The sequence below is a fragment of the Pithys albifrons genome, chromosome 3, assembly GCF_047495875.1.
Source record: "Pithys albifrons albifrons isolate INPA30051 chromosome 3, PitAlb_v1, whole genome shotgun sequence".
In the NCBI taxonomy this organism is placed as follows: Eukaryota; Metazoa; Chordata; class Aves; order Passeriformes; family Thamnophilidae; genus Pithys; species Pithys albifrons.
The window spans coordinates 41,159,676-41,173,939 of record NC_092460.1 but is presented as its reverse complement, the minus strand read 5'-3'; the positions used below and the strand labels follow the sequence as shown (position 1 = coordinate 41,173,939).

At 43.1% G+C, this 14,264-nt stretch overlaps 2 protein-coding genes across 2 annotated transcripts in view; one reads left to right on the top strand and one right to left on the bottom strand.

The window, feature by feature from the left end:
- The first annotated feature begins 1,370 nt into the window (after positions 1-1,370).
- FGF6 (fibroblast growth factor 6) lies at positions 1,371-4,745 on the top strand. The gene is made up of 3 exons (XM_071549797.1): positions 1,371-1,710; positions 2,616-2,719; positions 4,569-4,745. The coding sequence occupies exons 1-3, from the start codon at positions 1,371-1,373 to the stop codon at positions 4,743-4,745; spliced, it is 621 nt and encodes a 206-aa protein (XP_071405898.1).
- TIGAR (TP53 induced glycolysis regulatory phosphatase) overlaps positions 1,898-14,264 on the bottom strand; it is a 38,116-nt gene continuing 25,749 nt past the window's right edge. The window contains exon 7 of the mRNA XM_071549794.1: positions 1,898-2,169. Coding sequence (XP_071405895.1) covers positions 2,011-2,169 — 159 coding nt within the window. The 3' untranslated portion in view covers positions 1,898-2,010. The remainder of the gene's footprint in view (positions 2,170-14,264) is intronic.

The following is a 14,264-nucleotide window of genomic DNA, read 5'->3' as shown; positions in this document are numbered from 1 at the left end:
CTCCTGATGTCAAACTCTGTCGTGCTGGGTGTGCTCAGTTCAGTTACACTTCGAGGTACCCTTCCTGTTAGCATGGCCTCTCAAATTACACAGAAGGTGCAGGTCCCCAACTGTGAAAATCTGACAGACATATTGGCAAAAATACTGGTCTAAATATCTGCTGTTTTCCTCTGATTAATATCTTCATAACTCCTGTGAAACCAGCTAAGGTAAAAGACTAATCTGTGTAGCCACAGAGAAGCTGAAACAGCACCAGTTCAAAATGAGGGGAAACAAGTGAGACAGATGGAAGGAGAGGTAAATTAGGATAGTCATATGTTATTAAAAAAAAAGTATTTGGTCTTGGGGAAAGGAGATGGTGAAACAGGAGGGAGCTGGAGCCATTTTCCTTTTTCCTCTTTTTGAATTACCCAGGTCCTTGTCTTGCACATACAAACACAATTGCAGCCCTGCAGGAGGCACACAACCTCCCCAGATAAATGTGATCGTTTGGAAGTCACCTCAGTGACCAACATGAACATTTAATGTTTCCAGCTACGTGTCACTGCAGGGATCAATGATCAGCCTGCATGCCCTGCTCAGCAGAATTGCCACTGCAATAAAAGCAGCAGGAGCAAGCCCAGGGGCTTCCTCTCCCTTTAGCATGGCTTACCTCTCTGTTAACCAGCCAGGAGTGCTCCTTTGAGAGGTACAGGCAAAGCTTTAGCATGTGGATCGCTTAGGAAGAGACGCCTTGGGTTTGCTGGGTGTGTATAAAACCAGCAGTGGCCTCTTGGAGCCCATTATCCACAAATACTGTGATGCCTGGTGATCGTGCCACCAAGGAAGTGGCTGCAAACTTCTCATTGCTCACTGATGAGGTCCACAACTGTTTTTACACCTTCTCCTCTAAATAAGGAAGCTGTGAGGCTTCTGACCACGCAGCCATTTTGACTCCTTTGCTTCCCACAGCCAATGAAATCCCACTCCTGCTTCCATGCTTGGGTGACAGCATTCATCAAAGCCCAGCCAGCCGGGGAGGATGGCAGGTTAGTGTTACAGCCGTGGCAAGGCTTACCTTTGGCAAGCTGTTGATGTCAGAGTGATGATGTGGGGAGGGGCAGCCCCTGCACTATAAAGATGGCTCAGTCAAATATAACCCAGGCTGCCCACTGGAGAGCAGGATCTACAAAACATGGTCCCCACCAGTTTGAGTCCTGCTGGCCTGTCTCTGCTTCCAAAACAACGGCTCTCGGGCTTTAGTTTCAGGTCAGCAATCTCTGTTTGCTTTCCAAAAATAAGCCCCTGCCACCATGCTGAAGGGAGAAAAACAAGAAGGAGGGTATTTTTAGGGCCATTAATTCTGACCACGTGCCCAGGAGGTGAATCGGATGGCCCCTGCACAAAGACTCCTCATCACTATGTCCTGCGAAGCCGCTGCTCACCGGACGTTCCCCACTTTCATCCTCCTGGGCTTCCTGGCTGGGATTGCTTCCACACATCCTGTTGTAAGCAGAACTAATGGCACATTGCTGGAAAGAGAATGGCAATCTCTGTTGTCCAGGTCCATTGCTGGGATGTCAGGGGAGAAGGCAGACGTGAACTGGGAGAGTGACTATTTGCTAGGAATCAAGAGGCAGCGGAGGCTTTACTGCAACGTGGGCATCGGGTTCCACCTTCAAATCCTCCCAGACGGAAGGATAAGCGGAGTTCACAATGAGAACCAATACAGTGAGTTGCATCCACAAATGCCATAGAATAGATGTCACTTAATTGCTGTGAACTCGAGTAATGACCCTTCATAGAATGCAAATGTTATTACTTGGTATTATTAAGCTGTGCTACGTCTGTTGCCTTTTGAAAGTCTCTGGGATGAATAAACATCAGAACCCTCCGGGCTGAAATATGGCACAAAGGCTGAGACAAATTGAGGTAGAATTTATTTTTACTCTTCTTTACTGCACAAATTAAAAACAATCGAAACAGGTTAAAAATTGACTGTTCTGCTGCATTTTCTCACTGCTCACCTTCTCATTTGCCTTTTGAATCCAGGAGGTTGTGGCTCTCTTTGGAGTGCCAAAGAATGATTTTTGAATCCCAGCTGACCAGTATTTTTGGAACACTCAATGTGTCCCATGGAAGGGGCTTGCTGTTCCTGGTTTGTTCCTTCTTGGGGGTGCTGTTCTGTAACTGTAAAAATAAAGGAAAGCATTAGTCATATGGATTTGAATTTCTTGTAGAGGGCAGTTACTAAAATCTTTTGCGGCTAAGATGTCATGTGGGACTTCAAAATAGTAAGCCACACTCCTCTAAGGCTGATAACAAACCCTCTGCAAGTATAGCATATTAGATAAAAATAATTTACTTGTGAGAAAGACTAAGAGTTTGACAGATCAAAAGAGTCAGACAGAACAAAAGGACTACACAGTGTGTGACTAAAATTCCAGAATAATTATTTTCAAGTCCTATGGCATGTGGAAAAGACAAGATCAATTTTGCTAGACTGGGAAGATAATTCTAACAGAGAAAATATGAAAGGTTCCTTAGGATTTTAAAATAAATAAATGATATCTGAATTGCCTTGGATTAGCTCTAGATTCTGGGAAAACACTCCTGTGGGATGTCTTGTTTTGCAGGTCTCTTCGAGATCTCCACTGTAGAAAGAGGTGTTGTCAGCCTGCTTGGGGTGAAAAGTGCTCTCTTCATTGCAATGAACAGCAAGGGCAGGTTGTATGGAACGGTGAGTACAAGTGCAAACACTGGTTCAAGGTTTAAACAAAGACTGCAAAGCTTTTAGAGTGCATCTGTTTGGTTTGGTATTTTGTTTTTTGTGTGGTTGGGGTTTTTTCTTCATGGAAATCTGTGATTTCAAGCAGAGGAAACAGCCTTTCAGCTACAGGGAACATGCCCAGCCTGGTGCCATTGGTGTTTTTAATGCTGTTTGAGGTCTGGTATTTTAAAGCTTTCCAGTAAGACTGTATAGGGAGCACCCTGGGAAACTGAATGTATTCTGCAAATAATACAGATTAATTAGGTGGCTTCTCCTAAGGCCTGAGTGCTGCAAACATGTTCTAGCAAAACTCAGTGCTGTTAATTCCCTTTTGCAATGAATTGTGTGTAGCCAAGGTACTGTTAGAGATATTAGTAAAATAATGACCACATGCTTCCCGCTATCAAAAACAACCACAGCATGGAGAGTAAATAGGAAGTCTGCCCTACAAGGGCAACATATGTGGCTGGGGTTATTTTAATTATCAGTTTTGTGAGATCAGCCACGAAGAGAGAGAAAACTCTATGAAGAATGGAATGAAAATCACACTGAAATACCATCACCATTGTCCTCATCTAGGTAGTATTCTATCTAAATGCAATTTATTTTGAGGTATGAACAAGACATCTCAGCCTCAACATTCAGCAGTAAAAGTGTTTTTAGGAAGCAGATTTGGGGCAATAGGCAAAAGCAGCCCATCTCAAAGCAGGGAACAGCACTGATCTCTTTTGCTAAGGAACAGCAAAGTGCTTTCCTTTGAAACAGCTGTGATTTCAACAAAGTGTTTCAGTTGCTTAATAAAATGCCAAACCTTGTGAAGGACCCATAGCCCCATAGCTATTCCTAACCTGATTCCTTCTCACATGGATAAGGACAATGGAACATTTTGAGATTCCACCCCAGGAATATTTTTGCAGTCATGTCTCCTCACAAGCACCTAAAAAGTGCTACAAGCCCAACAGCTGAGTTTGGCTGGGTCTTCCTACAGAAATGCAGGCTCTGCCTTCAGAGCTCCCTTTGATTTTTTTTCCTCCCCTGTTTCAATACAGTTTTTTTAATCTTCACAGACACTTTTAAAGCTGTAAGAGGTGTGCATTTTCCCTCTCACAACAAGCTTTGAATGGTATTATCACACAGGTGTCCAAATAGCACAGCACTGGTGGCGTCTCACATGACATTTAAAGTCAAAGAATTATTCTGCTTTCTCTTTTAATTTCCTCTGCATTTGTCGCCTGCTTGTCCCTGCTCCCTCTCCCAGATAACCCTGTCTCTTTGAATTTACATGATGTGACGTGGAGAAAAACTTTTTTTCCAGCTTAGAACCTGCTGCATAGTTAAATATCAAAGAAAAGATTTATTGCTAATGAAATCTCTTGTTCAAGAAAGCAGTTCTCCCTGGACATTGGTGTTTGTGAGAGAACTGAAGGTTTTGACAGCCAACATGTAGGGTTTTTTTATAAATTACAGGACTTCTGGCAGAGGGAAGGTATTAAATAAAGGTACAAAAACGCATGGCGCTGGCAGACATCTTTAATTGCAAATAAAATAAAGAAATCCCTGATTTATAATGACTTCACTCGATCTGCTGCAGGAAGTGCACAGTCCATCATGTGGACAGGTGGCATCTGAGTTCATCTGACACCAAATTAGCACCGAGGAGGCAGATTTATTGTTGGATGCAGTCGCTGCAGCACCACCTGTTGCTCCCTGCAACAAGCCCTTCTGTAAAAAGGGGAGCAGGAAAAGTGACCTAGGCTTTTGTGAAATGTTTATTGTACCTGCTTTGTCCTCCCACCCCCCTCCCCTCGCTCTTCTCCAGGCTGTTTTCCAAGATGAGTGTAAATTCAAGGAGACTTTGCTGCCCAACAACTACAATGCCTATGAATCAAAGGCTTATCATGGTGCTTACATAGCCCTCAGCAAACATGGGAGAGTGAAGAGAGGAAACAAGGTTTCTCCTGCCATGACAGTGACCCACTTCTTACCCAGAATATGAACACAAGAAGATTAAAACCCAGGAAAAACTGTTTCATTTTGCACATGGAGAATAATCTCCCAGGTAAAGTATTTATACTGGTCATTGAAAAAAAAAGCTGTATATGTATGTGTATATTTGGATAGAAGTATTTGTACTAGATTCATCACATAGCATTTGTAATATGATGTTGCTTCTCTTCTACTCTGTACAAATTTTACATGGCTCTGTGCCTCCTTTGGTGCTGTACAGAGGAAAAAGCTGGAGTGCAAAGGATTTGGAAGAAAAGTATACAAAAGAAGTGTTTGGAATGGCTGTGGGCATCCATCCAATCAACCATAGGTTATTTACTAAATAATATTATTTACCTCAGATAATAACCTTTCATAGCGAGCTGTTTACATATCATGGGCCAAATCACCAGCTGATTTTGCTCCAACAAAGCTTCAGGCAGTTTACTCCATCTGAATATCTGCCTGCACCTCCCCTTCTACACACTGTGTCCTGTCTTAGAAAGTCCTCAGCCTATTTTGCTCAATAAAGTGCCAGTTCCACAACTGTTTATCCCCAGGGGCCCTCTGGTCCTGGAGGGAAAATGAAGACCTACAATCAGCTTCCCATAGGAAGGGCCACAGGATAAATCACAGATGGGTCCCAAGGGCAAAACTTATTTGGAGCTGAGGATTTTGAATGGCATTTTGTGAGCTTAGTTTAGACTTACCTCAAATATAGATGTGTACATCTTTAATATAAATACTTGTGTATATATAGACTTGGGATGTGTGAGTGTGTATCTATGTAATTACATATTTTAATGAATCAATCATCCCAGTCTCTCGAAGCTCAGGTGCCTTTATAACCATATACATATAAAAGAACAGAAATATTTAGAGGCACTGTGTTTCATTTAGGCTGAACCTTGTTAATCTCTAAGAACTAGAACTAAATCCATAGAAGCTTCCTGCAAAGGGCTATTTTAGAAAACTTCTCTGCTTTGAATTTTCTATTTACTGCCTTAGATATATTTGGTTCTTCTCTCTCATACCTCATGAGGTATGAAGGAACAGAGAAAGAAGAAGGCCACATAAGCAAACCTTCCCAGGCTGGGACAGAGGAATTTGTGCCATAATCCCAATTTCTGTCACTTGCAAAGCATCAGTTTCAAAAAGAACACAGCAAGCCATGTGAAACACTCTTCAAAGCTGTACAAATGGGGCACGACCTTGCCTTGCTATTTTGACGACCTTTTTCCAGATCACCAATGAAGCTGCATTCTCTGTGCCTTTGAAAGAGTATTTTGAGAGGTTCTAAGTCAATAGTCACTATAAATGTCAGTCACAAGAAGCCTTGGAATTCTTGCACTGATGGCATGCTCCTAAATTTGAAACTAGATTCAATGCAATGTCAGAGCAGGAGCATTTTCAGCATAGATGGGCTATGCTGCTGCAGGAGGGAATCTCTGAGTGCAAGATTATCTCCCCCATCCAGCCAAAGTGGGGCTCTGTCCAGCCTTGACATGCCATTCTATTTGCAGAGGGTGTCTATTCGTGATGAATTTGAGCCTTCTGACATGCATGACAAACACTGTCAGGGCCAGACCCTCAGCTGCAGTAAATCAGCATAGCAAGTCTATCAGTTCAGAGGTGCAGAAGATTTGGCCCAAAGAACACACCCAAAAGGATGTACCTACAGCCAAGAGTCCTCAAAGCTGTCAAGGCAATTGTTTTGAGAAAAAGAAACAGTTTTCCAGCATATTTTGTGTGATTTATACTTGAATTTATTTGGCTTAAATGTAAGTGGTGATCACAGTGTAAATGAAGAGAAAAAAGAGTGCAATGCTGCTTACAGGGCATGAACGAGATGCTTTGGATGATGCTTTGAAAGGAAAGGAGTTACTCTTAATTTTCTGGTCTTGTAGCATCTAGAGAGAATTCAAGTTGACACACTTAGTTCATCCACAACAAGCAATTTGCTTTGGAAAAAATTGCATTTTAAGAGAAAAATCAGGGTATTCTGAGTGGAGATAGTGGGTCAGAGGAAAGTTAGGAGGGTATCAGACAGTCACATGGAGTCCCTAGAGGTACAGGTAGGAAGACTACAGCTGTGCTGAACTACATTAAGTGGCAACCTGTATCCTGGTGTTATATTCCTAATTGTCCTTGAAATGAAGTTTGAAGAAGGATGGAAGAGTACATGGATGTAGTAACACGGTTTGAATGCTGGCATGCAAGTTTGTTTCTACCTACAGCTAAATCAGTGTCCTGAGGGTGGGATGAAGTCTGGTCCCTGTTAAACCAGCCTAGGGAAATTCACTGTTGCCAGTGCTGCCCAGCAGTGGGACAGCTGACAGAAAAGGTGAGACTCAGACTCACCGACTTTGTTTTCAACACACTGGTCAAGAAAAAAACCATAAAAACCATAAAACCCATAAACCAGGTCACAAGAAGTCAGGACAAGAGGAAACAGCCTCAAGCTGCGCCAAGGGAGGTTCAGGTTGGACATCAGGAAGAATTTCTTCATTGAAAGGGTAGTCAGGCATTGCAAGGGGTTGCCCAGGGAGGTGGTGGAGTTCCCATCCCTGGATGTGTCTAAGGAACAACTGGATGGGGCACTCAGTGCCTGGTCTGGGTGACAAGGTGGTAATCAAAGGTTGGGCTTGATGATCTTGGAGGTCTTTCGCAACCTTAATGATTCTGTGTTTCTATAAATCTGTTCGGACACAGCCTGCTGGGCTGAGATTGTTCCTAAGAACTGCAGGCCCTTGCAGATGCAGTTTGAGTGGGCATTTGGAAAGCCCCATCAGCCACTCTGCTGAGTTACTCTCTACAATACTGCTTTTTCCCTTATTGCACATCAGTTTGAGCCAGATCAACATTGAAGTCAAGGCTGAAACCAAAACAAGTCTCCCAAAGCCAGGAATACTGACTAATATGCTATGTCCATTATCACCTGCCTGGAAGAAGAAGGATTTAAGAAGTCCACCATACCTTTTTCACCCCTCAGAATAAATTTGTTGATCTGACACAACCTAAATCATTTGAAAGCCTAATGTACACGGTATGGAGGCTGTGGAGAGAATATGAACATCATCTGTCAAACCCTTACACAAAACCTTCTTCCAAAAGAAAAGTTTCATGGGTGTGTGACTCCATAAACAAAACCCATAGAAGTAAAGGGATTTCCCAAACCAGGGCCAAATTAGGAACTGCAAAGCATGTCTTGTCTCAGTGTGCATTAGTGGGAGGTCATGACATGGGTTACAAGCTCTGAAAACATTGCTGTGAATGCCCCACACCAGCCTCTGTCATCCATGGCTTGCCCATAGGATTCTCCTGTGGAGCTGATACCTGTTTTCAAGGTTTCTTCTTCCTTAGGCAAATCCCATAACAATTTCAGATTTAATCCACCCCCATTAGAACTGAATCATGTTTTTAAATAAGTGTATTTTCCCCAAACATGCAGAGACACAGACACACACACACATTGGAAAAGCAGAGCAATATTTGTATACCTCACTAACTATTTCAATTCCAAGATTTTATTTTGCACAGTAAAATGGTGCCAAAGTTCTCAGATTACTTTTTTTTCACTAAAAATACCTCATATTCTGACTCAATACGGACTCACGATTGAGACTGTAAATTTGTAAGGAACATGAAACTGTCCAATCAATTGTTTGTGAAATTGCTTCTATTTTTATATGTATGTGCTGTGCACAATAGTTTAATGTATTCCTAGAATAAAATTTTATACATTTTTGGTAGTGTGTTGACTCTAAATCCCTCTTAATATTTGTTTTCTCTCCTTTAGTCAGTGATTCTGTGTTAACCATGTTCAGGGCCAAGGGCAGCATCAGTGTCAGTGCTGGCACCCAGAACCCCCACCCTGGGGAGACCCCCCCACCCTGTGGAGACCCCCCCTGCAGAACTGCCTCCGGCCTTGGGGCCCAGCACAGCAAGGACATGGAGCTGTGGCAGGGAGGCCAGAGGAGGGACACCCAGACGTACATGTTTCCCAAAGAAGCTGTGGCTGCCCCATTCCTGGGAGTGTCTAAGGCCAGGCTGGATGGGGCTCTAAGCATCCCGGGCTAGTGGAAGGTGTCCCTGTCCATGGCAGGGGATTGGAATTACATGATCTTTAATGTCCCTTCCAATCCAAACCATTCTATGATTCTATAATTCTATTCTGCAATCTGAAGGCCGCTTAACGCCTATGGAGGTTAAAAGAGTCTGGCCTCCTAAGGCTGGGTACTGCCGTTTTTAATTAGCTATTATTAGTATCATCATTGCCCTCTGGTGGTTATTTTGCTTATTTAGCAAAGCGATGTGAGAGACCAAGCATGAATTCTCCCCCACGGACCTGGGCACAAGTGGGAAAGGAGTTTCCCACCTCATGGCTGTGACTGGATACAGCCCTCTCTTTGTTGGTAGCTGTTGCCCCATTATATAGGATTATATAATTATATATAGGGTATATACAGTTTTAACTGGGAAGCCACAGCACAGTATTTAAGATTTGGGTTTCTCCTTGCTAAGCAATTTTTCGAAATTCATCAGGAAAAAGACTTGGTTTTCACTCCAAATTTTCCAACCTGAAGGTTTGCCAAAGTTTTTGCAAACATAAAAGTCGAGCCCAGGGCTCAATGGCAATGCCATGCAGAATGCCTTAAAGAACATAGGAATGGACCTGTTGGAGCAAGTCCAGAGGAGACCACCAAGATAATCAGAGGGATGGAGCAGCTCTGCTGGGAGGAAAGGCTGGGAGAGTTGGGATTGTTCAGCCTGGAGAAGAGAAGGCTTCAGGGAGCCTTTTAGTATTTAGGGCCTATAAGAAAGATGGGGACAGTTTTTAGTAAGGTCTGTTGTGGTAGGACAACGGGGGATGGCTTTAAACCAAAAGGTGGATTCAGACCAGATATAAGGAAGAAGTTTTTTACAATGAGGGTGGAGAGGCCCTGGCACAGGTTGCCCAGAGAGGTGGTGGAGGCCCCATCCCTGGAAGAATTCAAGGCTGGATGGGGTTCTGAGCAACATGATCTAGTTGAAAATGTCCCTGCTCATTGCAGTGGGATTGGGCTAACTGGCCTTTAAAGGTCCTTTCCAATCTCAATTATTCCATGGTTCTAGAATATAAAATGACAAGGCTCATTGAATCCTTCTGCCTATTGTGGCAGGAAATATTGTTTAACAGCATGGAGTATCTTGAATGGGAAAGCAGAAAGCACCACTCTTTTCTAAATTATACTGAAAAGAGAGATTTTAAAACATGTCAAAAAATCCCATTTTTTCCCACTATTTCTCTGATCGCATTAATAGAAATGATGCTGTGGCACCATAAGTGATCACAAATGATACAGCCTCCAGTTCATAGAATCACAGAATGATTTGGGTTGGGAAGGACCTTAAAGACCATCTCGTTCCACACCCTGCCATGGGCAGGGACATCTTCCACTAGCCCAGTTTGCTCAGAGCCCCATCCAGCCTGGCCTTGGACACTTCCAGGGATGGGGCAGCCACAGCTTCTCTGGGCAACCTGTGCCAGGCCTTCCCACCCTCACAGGGAAGAATTTCTTCCTAATATCCAGTCTAACCCTGCTCTCTGTCAGTGTGAAACTGTGAAACCATTCCCTCAGGTCCTTGGAAATAGTCTCTCTCCAGATTTCTTAGGACTCCCTTTAGGCACTGGAAGGAGTTCTAATGTCTCCCTGGAGCCTTCTCTTCTCCAGGCTGAACAACCCCAAGTCTTCAGCCTCTCTTCATAGGAGAGATGTTCCAGCACCAGAGAAGTTCATGGATTACTAGGGCTGCTTTTAATGATCAGGAGCCCCGGGACTCTGACTGCCAGGGGGCAGTGTGCCTCCTGAGGAAATCATAGCTCATACAAAACCAAATTAAAAACCACAAGGGGGTTCATTCACAGATAGAAATAAGAATATTGCTAAGAAATGTACTGATCAGAGAATTGCCCCATCAGCAAAATCTAACAGCATCATAGTAATGTCACTTCTCCACCTACTACTGAGCTAGCAGCTTTTCTAGGAGAGTAGCAGGTACTAGAATTGCATGAAAAAAATATGTAGCCACAGCTTTCATCAAAGGAAAAAAATAGGTTTCCAATTAAAAACAACAACAACAAAAAAACCCCCAAACCACCAGAAAACTAAAATCAAAATGCCAAAACAACCACCCCAAAAATATAACAAATAAAAAACTATCAGATAAGTTGTGTAAGCATATCAGAAAAGTGATAACTGAAAACGTTTATAAAGGAGAGGTTAACCTGAATTTTCACCATTCTATACAATCTTTCTTATTTTGGAACTGGAGAAGAAAGACACCTCTAGGTAAAAGTTCTCACAGAGGTTCTGCAACTGCAGCCAGATTTGCTCTCTCATCCCCTCCAGGATGAACAAACCCTACTCCAACAGCCTCTCCTTGTACATCCTGTGACTCAGTTTGGACTTGTTCCTGGACCTTAACACCTCTCTTGCAACATGGACCTCAAAACGAGACATGTTGCTAATTAGATGTGACCTCCAAAAGGGAAATCAACACTTCCTTCAAGCCGTGCTTTTCCCAATGCAACCCCAGTCACCATTGTTTTATTTAATGGTTGGACTGATGGTCTTCCTTACTAAGGAGTAGGTAGTGCTCTTAATAAAGAGACTCAGAAGGTGAGGAGTGGCAGAGGCAGAGTCTGTAACCCAGGGATTCCCCCTTCAGCCTCTCAAGGGAACAGCCAGACATTCATTTCAGACCCAGCATGACAATGGAGCGAGGCACTTGTCTGGATTGCATTAAGTGATTTGCAACAAATTAAAATGTTGTGAAACACTCAGGTCCCTACGGAGCTCAGCGATGCCCAATCCCATTCCCACTGTTCCTACGGAAAGCAGAGGATATTCAGCACCTTCTTCAGATATTTGGAGACCATGATCCAAAGTCCTCTCACTGACTTGAGCGCTGGTCAGTATTTGCTTACAAAAAAATAAACAGCCCCAACTCTCTTTTGCATATAATTTTTGGGGGTTTTTTTGTTTGTTTTACTGATGGCATTCACTGAAGCCACTCTGCTCTGCATCAGTTTAAGCAATGGAGGAAACAATTAAGACTCAGGTATTTAACTACAGATGACTTAGTTCCTTGGAAGAACCTCATGTTTGGAATCACAGTGACTCAGCAGAAGTCAAGGGGACATTTGGTTTCCTTGTGAGAACCCAAGAGCAAAGGAGGAAATAAGAATCTCTTCCAGCTGTTGGAAAACTGAGGAGGAGACTGAAGCTCAGAGAAACAGTGTGGTTTCTCTAGGTTTAATATATGTAATGCAAACTGGAATTACAGTTAACTGCAGTGGCCAATCCTGGCTGAGGAAATAGCTGTCACTGGAAAAAAAAACACATAAAAACAAACAATCAAGTATGCAGGCACAAGCAGAGTTTTAGTTTTTTTCCCCTCTGCAGCCAAGCTCTGCATCCAGCTCAAGCCAAAGGCATGTTTGTTTTGGAAGCCACAGTCTGCTGAAAAGTGTTTGGCCAAAATCCAAGGGGCCAGTAAGTCCAGATGAGCTGAACAAGCTGTGTCCTTGGATCAGGATATTTAACATATTATTCAATCCCCAGTCTCATGCCTGAATACTCTTGCTGGCTGTTTTTTGTCACAGGGCGTGGAACAAAATGCCTTGATTGGGGCTAAATGTTTTGTCCCTTAAATTAACTGTTTAAAATACACAGATTTATTGGGATTTCATGGCTTGCAGCTCACAGTTCTGGAATGGCTTTTCCAAGGACAATGAGACCACACCAACTTATGTCAAAGGAGCAATCATCAGCAATGATGGATAAAACAAGAGAGCTATAACGATGTTTGGTTCAGGGCTCTTTGGAGAAGATCAGCTATTTTTTTTATTAAATGGTTATTATGAGAACTGATCCATCTTGAGTCATTCCAGGTGATTGGAGCCTGTTTGTTTCCTCCTGGGTGGAAAAACCCTGGGCCCAGGACTCAGCGGTACAAACACTAGTTCATTAAAGAGGCAATTAAGCAAAATTAAGTAAATGCATAAGAAAGGCAGTTAAAATAATTATCAAAGTTTAACTCAGGGGGATTGATAGTACTTTAGTTATCCAGTGAGGGACAACTTACATGCACCACAGGGGGAATGGCTTCACACTGACAGAGAGCAGGGTTAGGTTGGATATTGGGAAGAAATTCTTCCCTGTGAGGGTGGGGAGGCCCTGGCACAGGTTGCCCAGAGAAGCTGTGGCTGCCCCATCCCTGGAAGTGTCCAAGGCCAGGTTGGATGGGACTCTGAGCAACCTGGGCTAGTGGAAGGTGTCCCTGCCCATGGCAGGAGTTGGAACAAGATGACCTTTAAGGTCCTTTCCAACCCAAACCATTCCATGATTCTGTGATGATGCTGATTTTGCAAAGGCAACAACTACTGAAAAGAAACTGTAGGAAAGGGGACTTGTATGGCTGTCACATTCTGTAAACCTTGAGCAAATCTGCAGACATTGTATTTGCACATTTCAAAGAGAAACTTGCAAATTTCAAAGAAGAAAAGGATAATCTCAAATAGGATTTGTTTCTTACACTCCCATAACAATCCACATGCAGGTCTACAGACCACTTAGGTGACTGTGGAACTTCTTCTGTATGAGATTTCTTATGTCTGTTTGCATTCTGCACAACCTCAGTTAATGTTGAGTTGGTCAGCAGATGGTCAAGAAGGTGTTAACTTGAACTCATTCCTGTTCTTTCACCAGAAGTGGAGACTGGGGGATGCATCAAACATGGAGCAAAAGAGTCAAGAAGTGACACCAGTGTCAAAGAGACATAGTCCTGTTCAGGGGAGGCAGATGGACTAACCAGCCTCTGCTGTGTAAGAAGGTCCATTATTAGGGATAATGGAAAGAATAATAAAGAATTATTCCTTTTAATATTAAAAAAGTATGAAGTTGCAATTCTAAGTTCAAAGTAGTCAGCAAGGAAATCTTTGCTTTTGGAAAACTGGGCAGTTTGATGACAGTCCAGAACTTCAGTAAAAATGACAAGGGCAGTCTTGCTGACTTATTGGAAAGAGAATGCATTTCTCAACCAGCCCTGTCATGACATGAGCTTGTGATAGCTGTGAAAGTGGCCAAAGAGCAGGAGGGTCCAGGTGCAGGATCAGTGTCCTAGCAGCTGCTGAACCTGGGCATCCAGGGCACAGTGTGCCACTCCAGTTCCTCCTTGCCAGCAACGTGACAGGCTGAGAAAGCAACAGGAAGAACTGTTGTGCCTAGAATACACAGAATGAATATTTTAGCTGCAAATCCACCTCAGAAGTCATTCTGTGGTGGAAAACCCAAATCAGGGGCAGAGTTCAAGACATGTCTTTGCCTGATTTCCATTCAATCTAATAAATCTCTGTCTATGTGTTCCAGGTGCTCCCATCACAGAAACACTTCAACAAACAGAACCCACCTCCTGAGCAAAGATGAGCTAACACAGTTTAGGTCAAAAAAATGAAGGGTCTGTTAGTTATCTTGCCCTGTCCCTT

What these genes read in the sequence shown, in the direction of transcription:
- FGF6 (XM_071549797.1), top strand. Translation starts at nt 1,371, where the DNA reads ATGGCCCCTGCACAAAGACTCCTCATCACTATGTCCTGCGAAGCCGCT. An exon ending in TCACAATGAGAACCAATACA is followed by an intron (nt 1,711 to 2,615) that starts GTGAGTTGCATC and finishes CTTGTTTTGCAG; the next exon opens with GTCTCTTCGAGATCTCCACT. An exon ending in AGGGCAGGTTGTATGGAACG is followed by an intron (nt 2,720 to 4,568) that starts GTGAGTACAAGT and finishes GCTCTTCTCCAG; the next exon opens with GCTGTTTTCCAAGATGAGTG.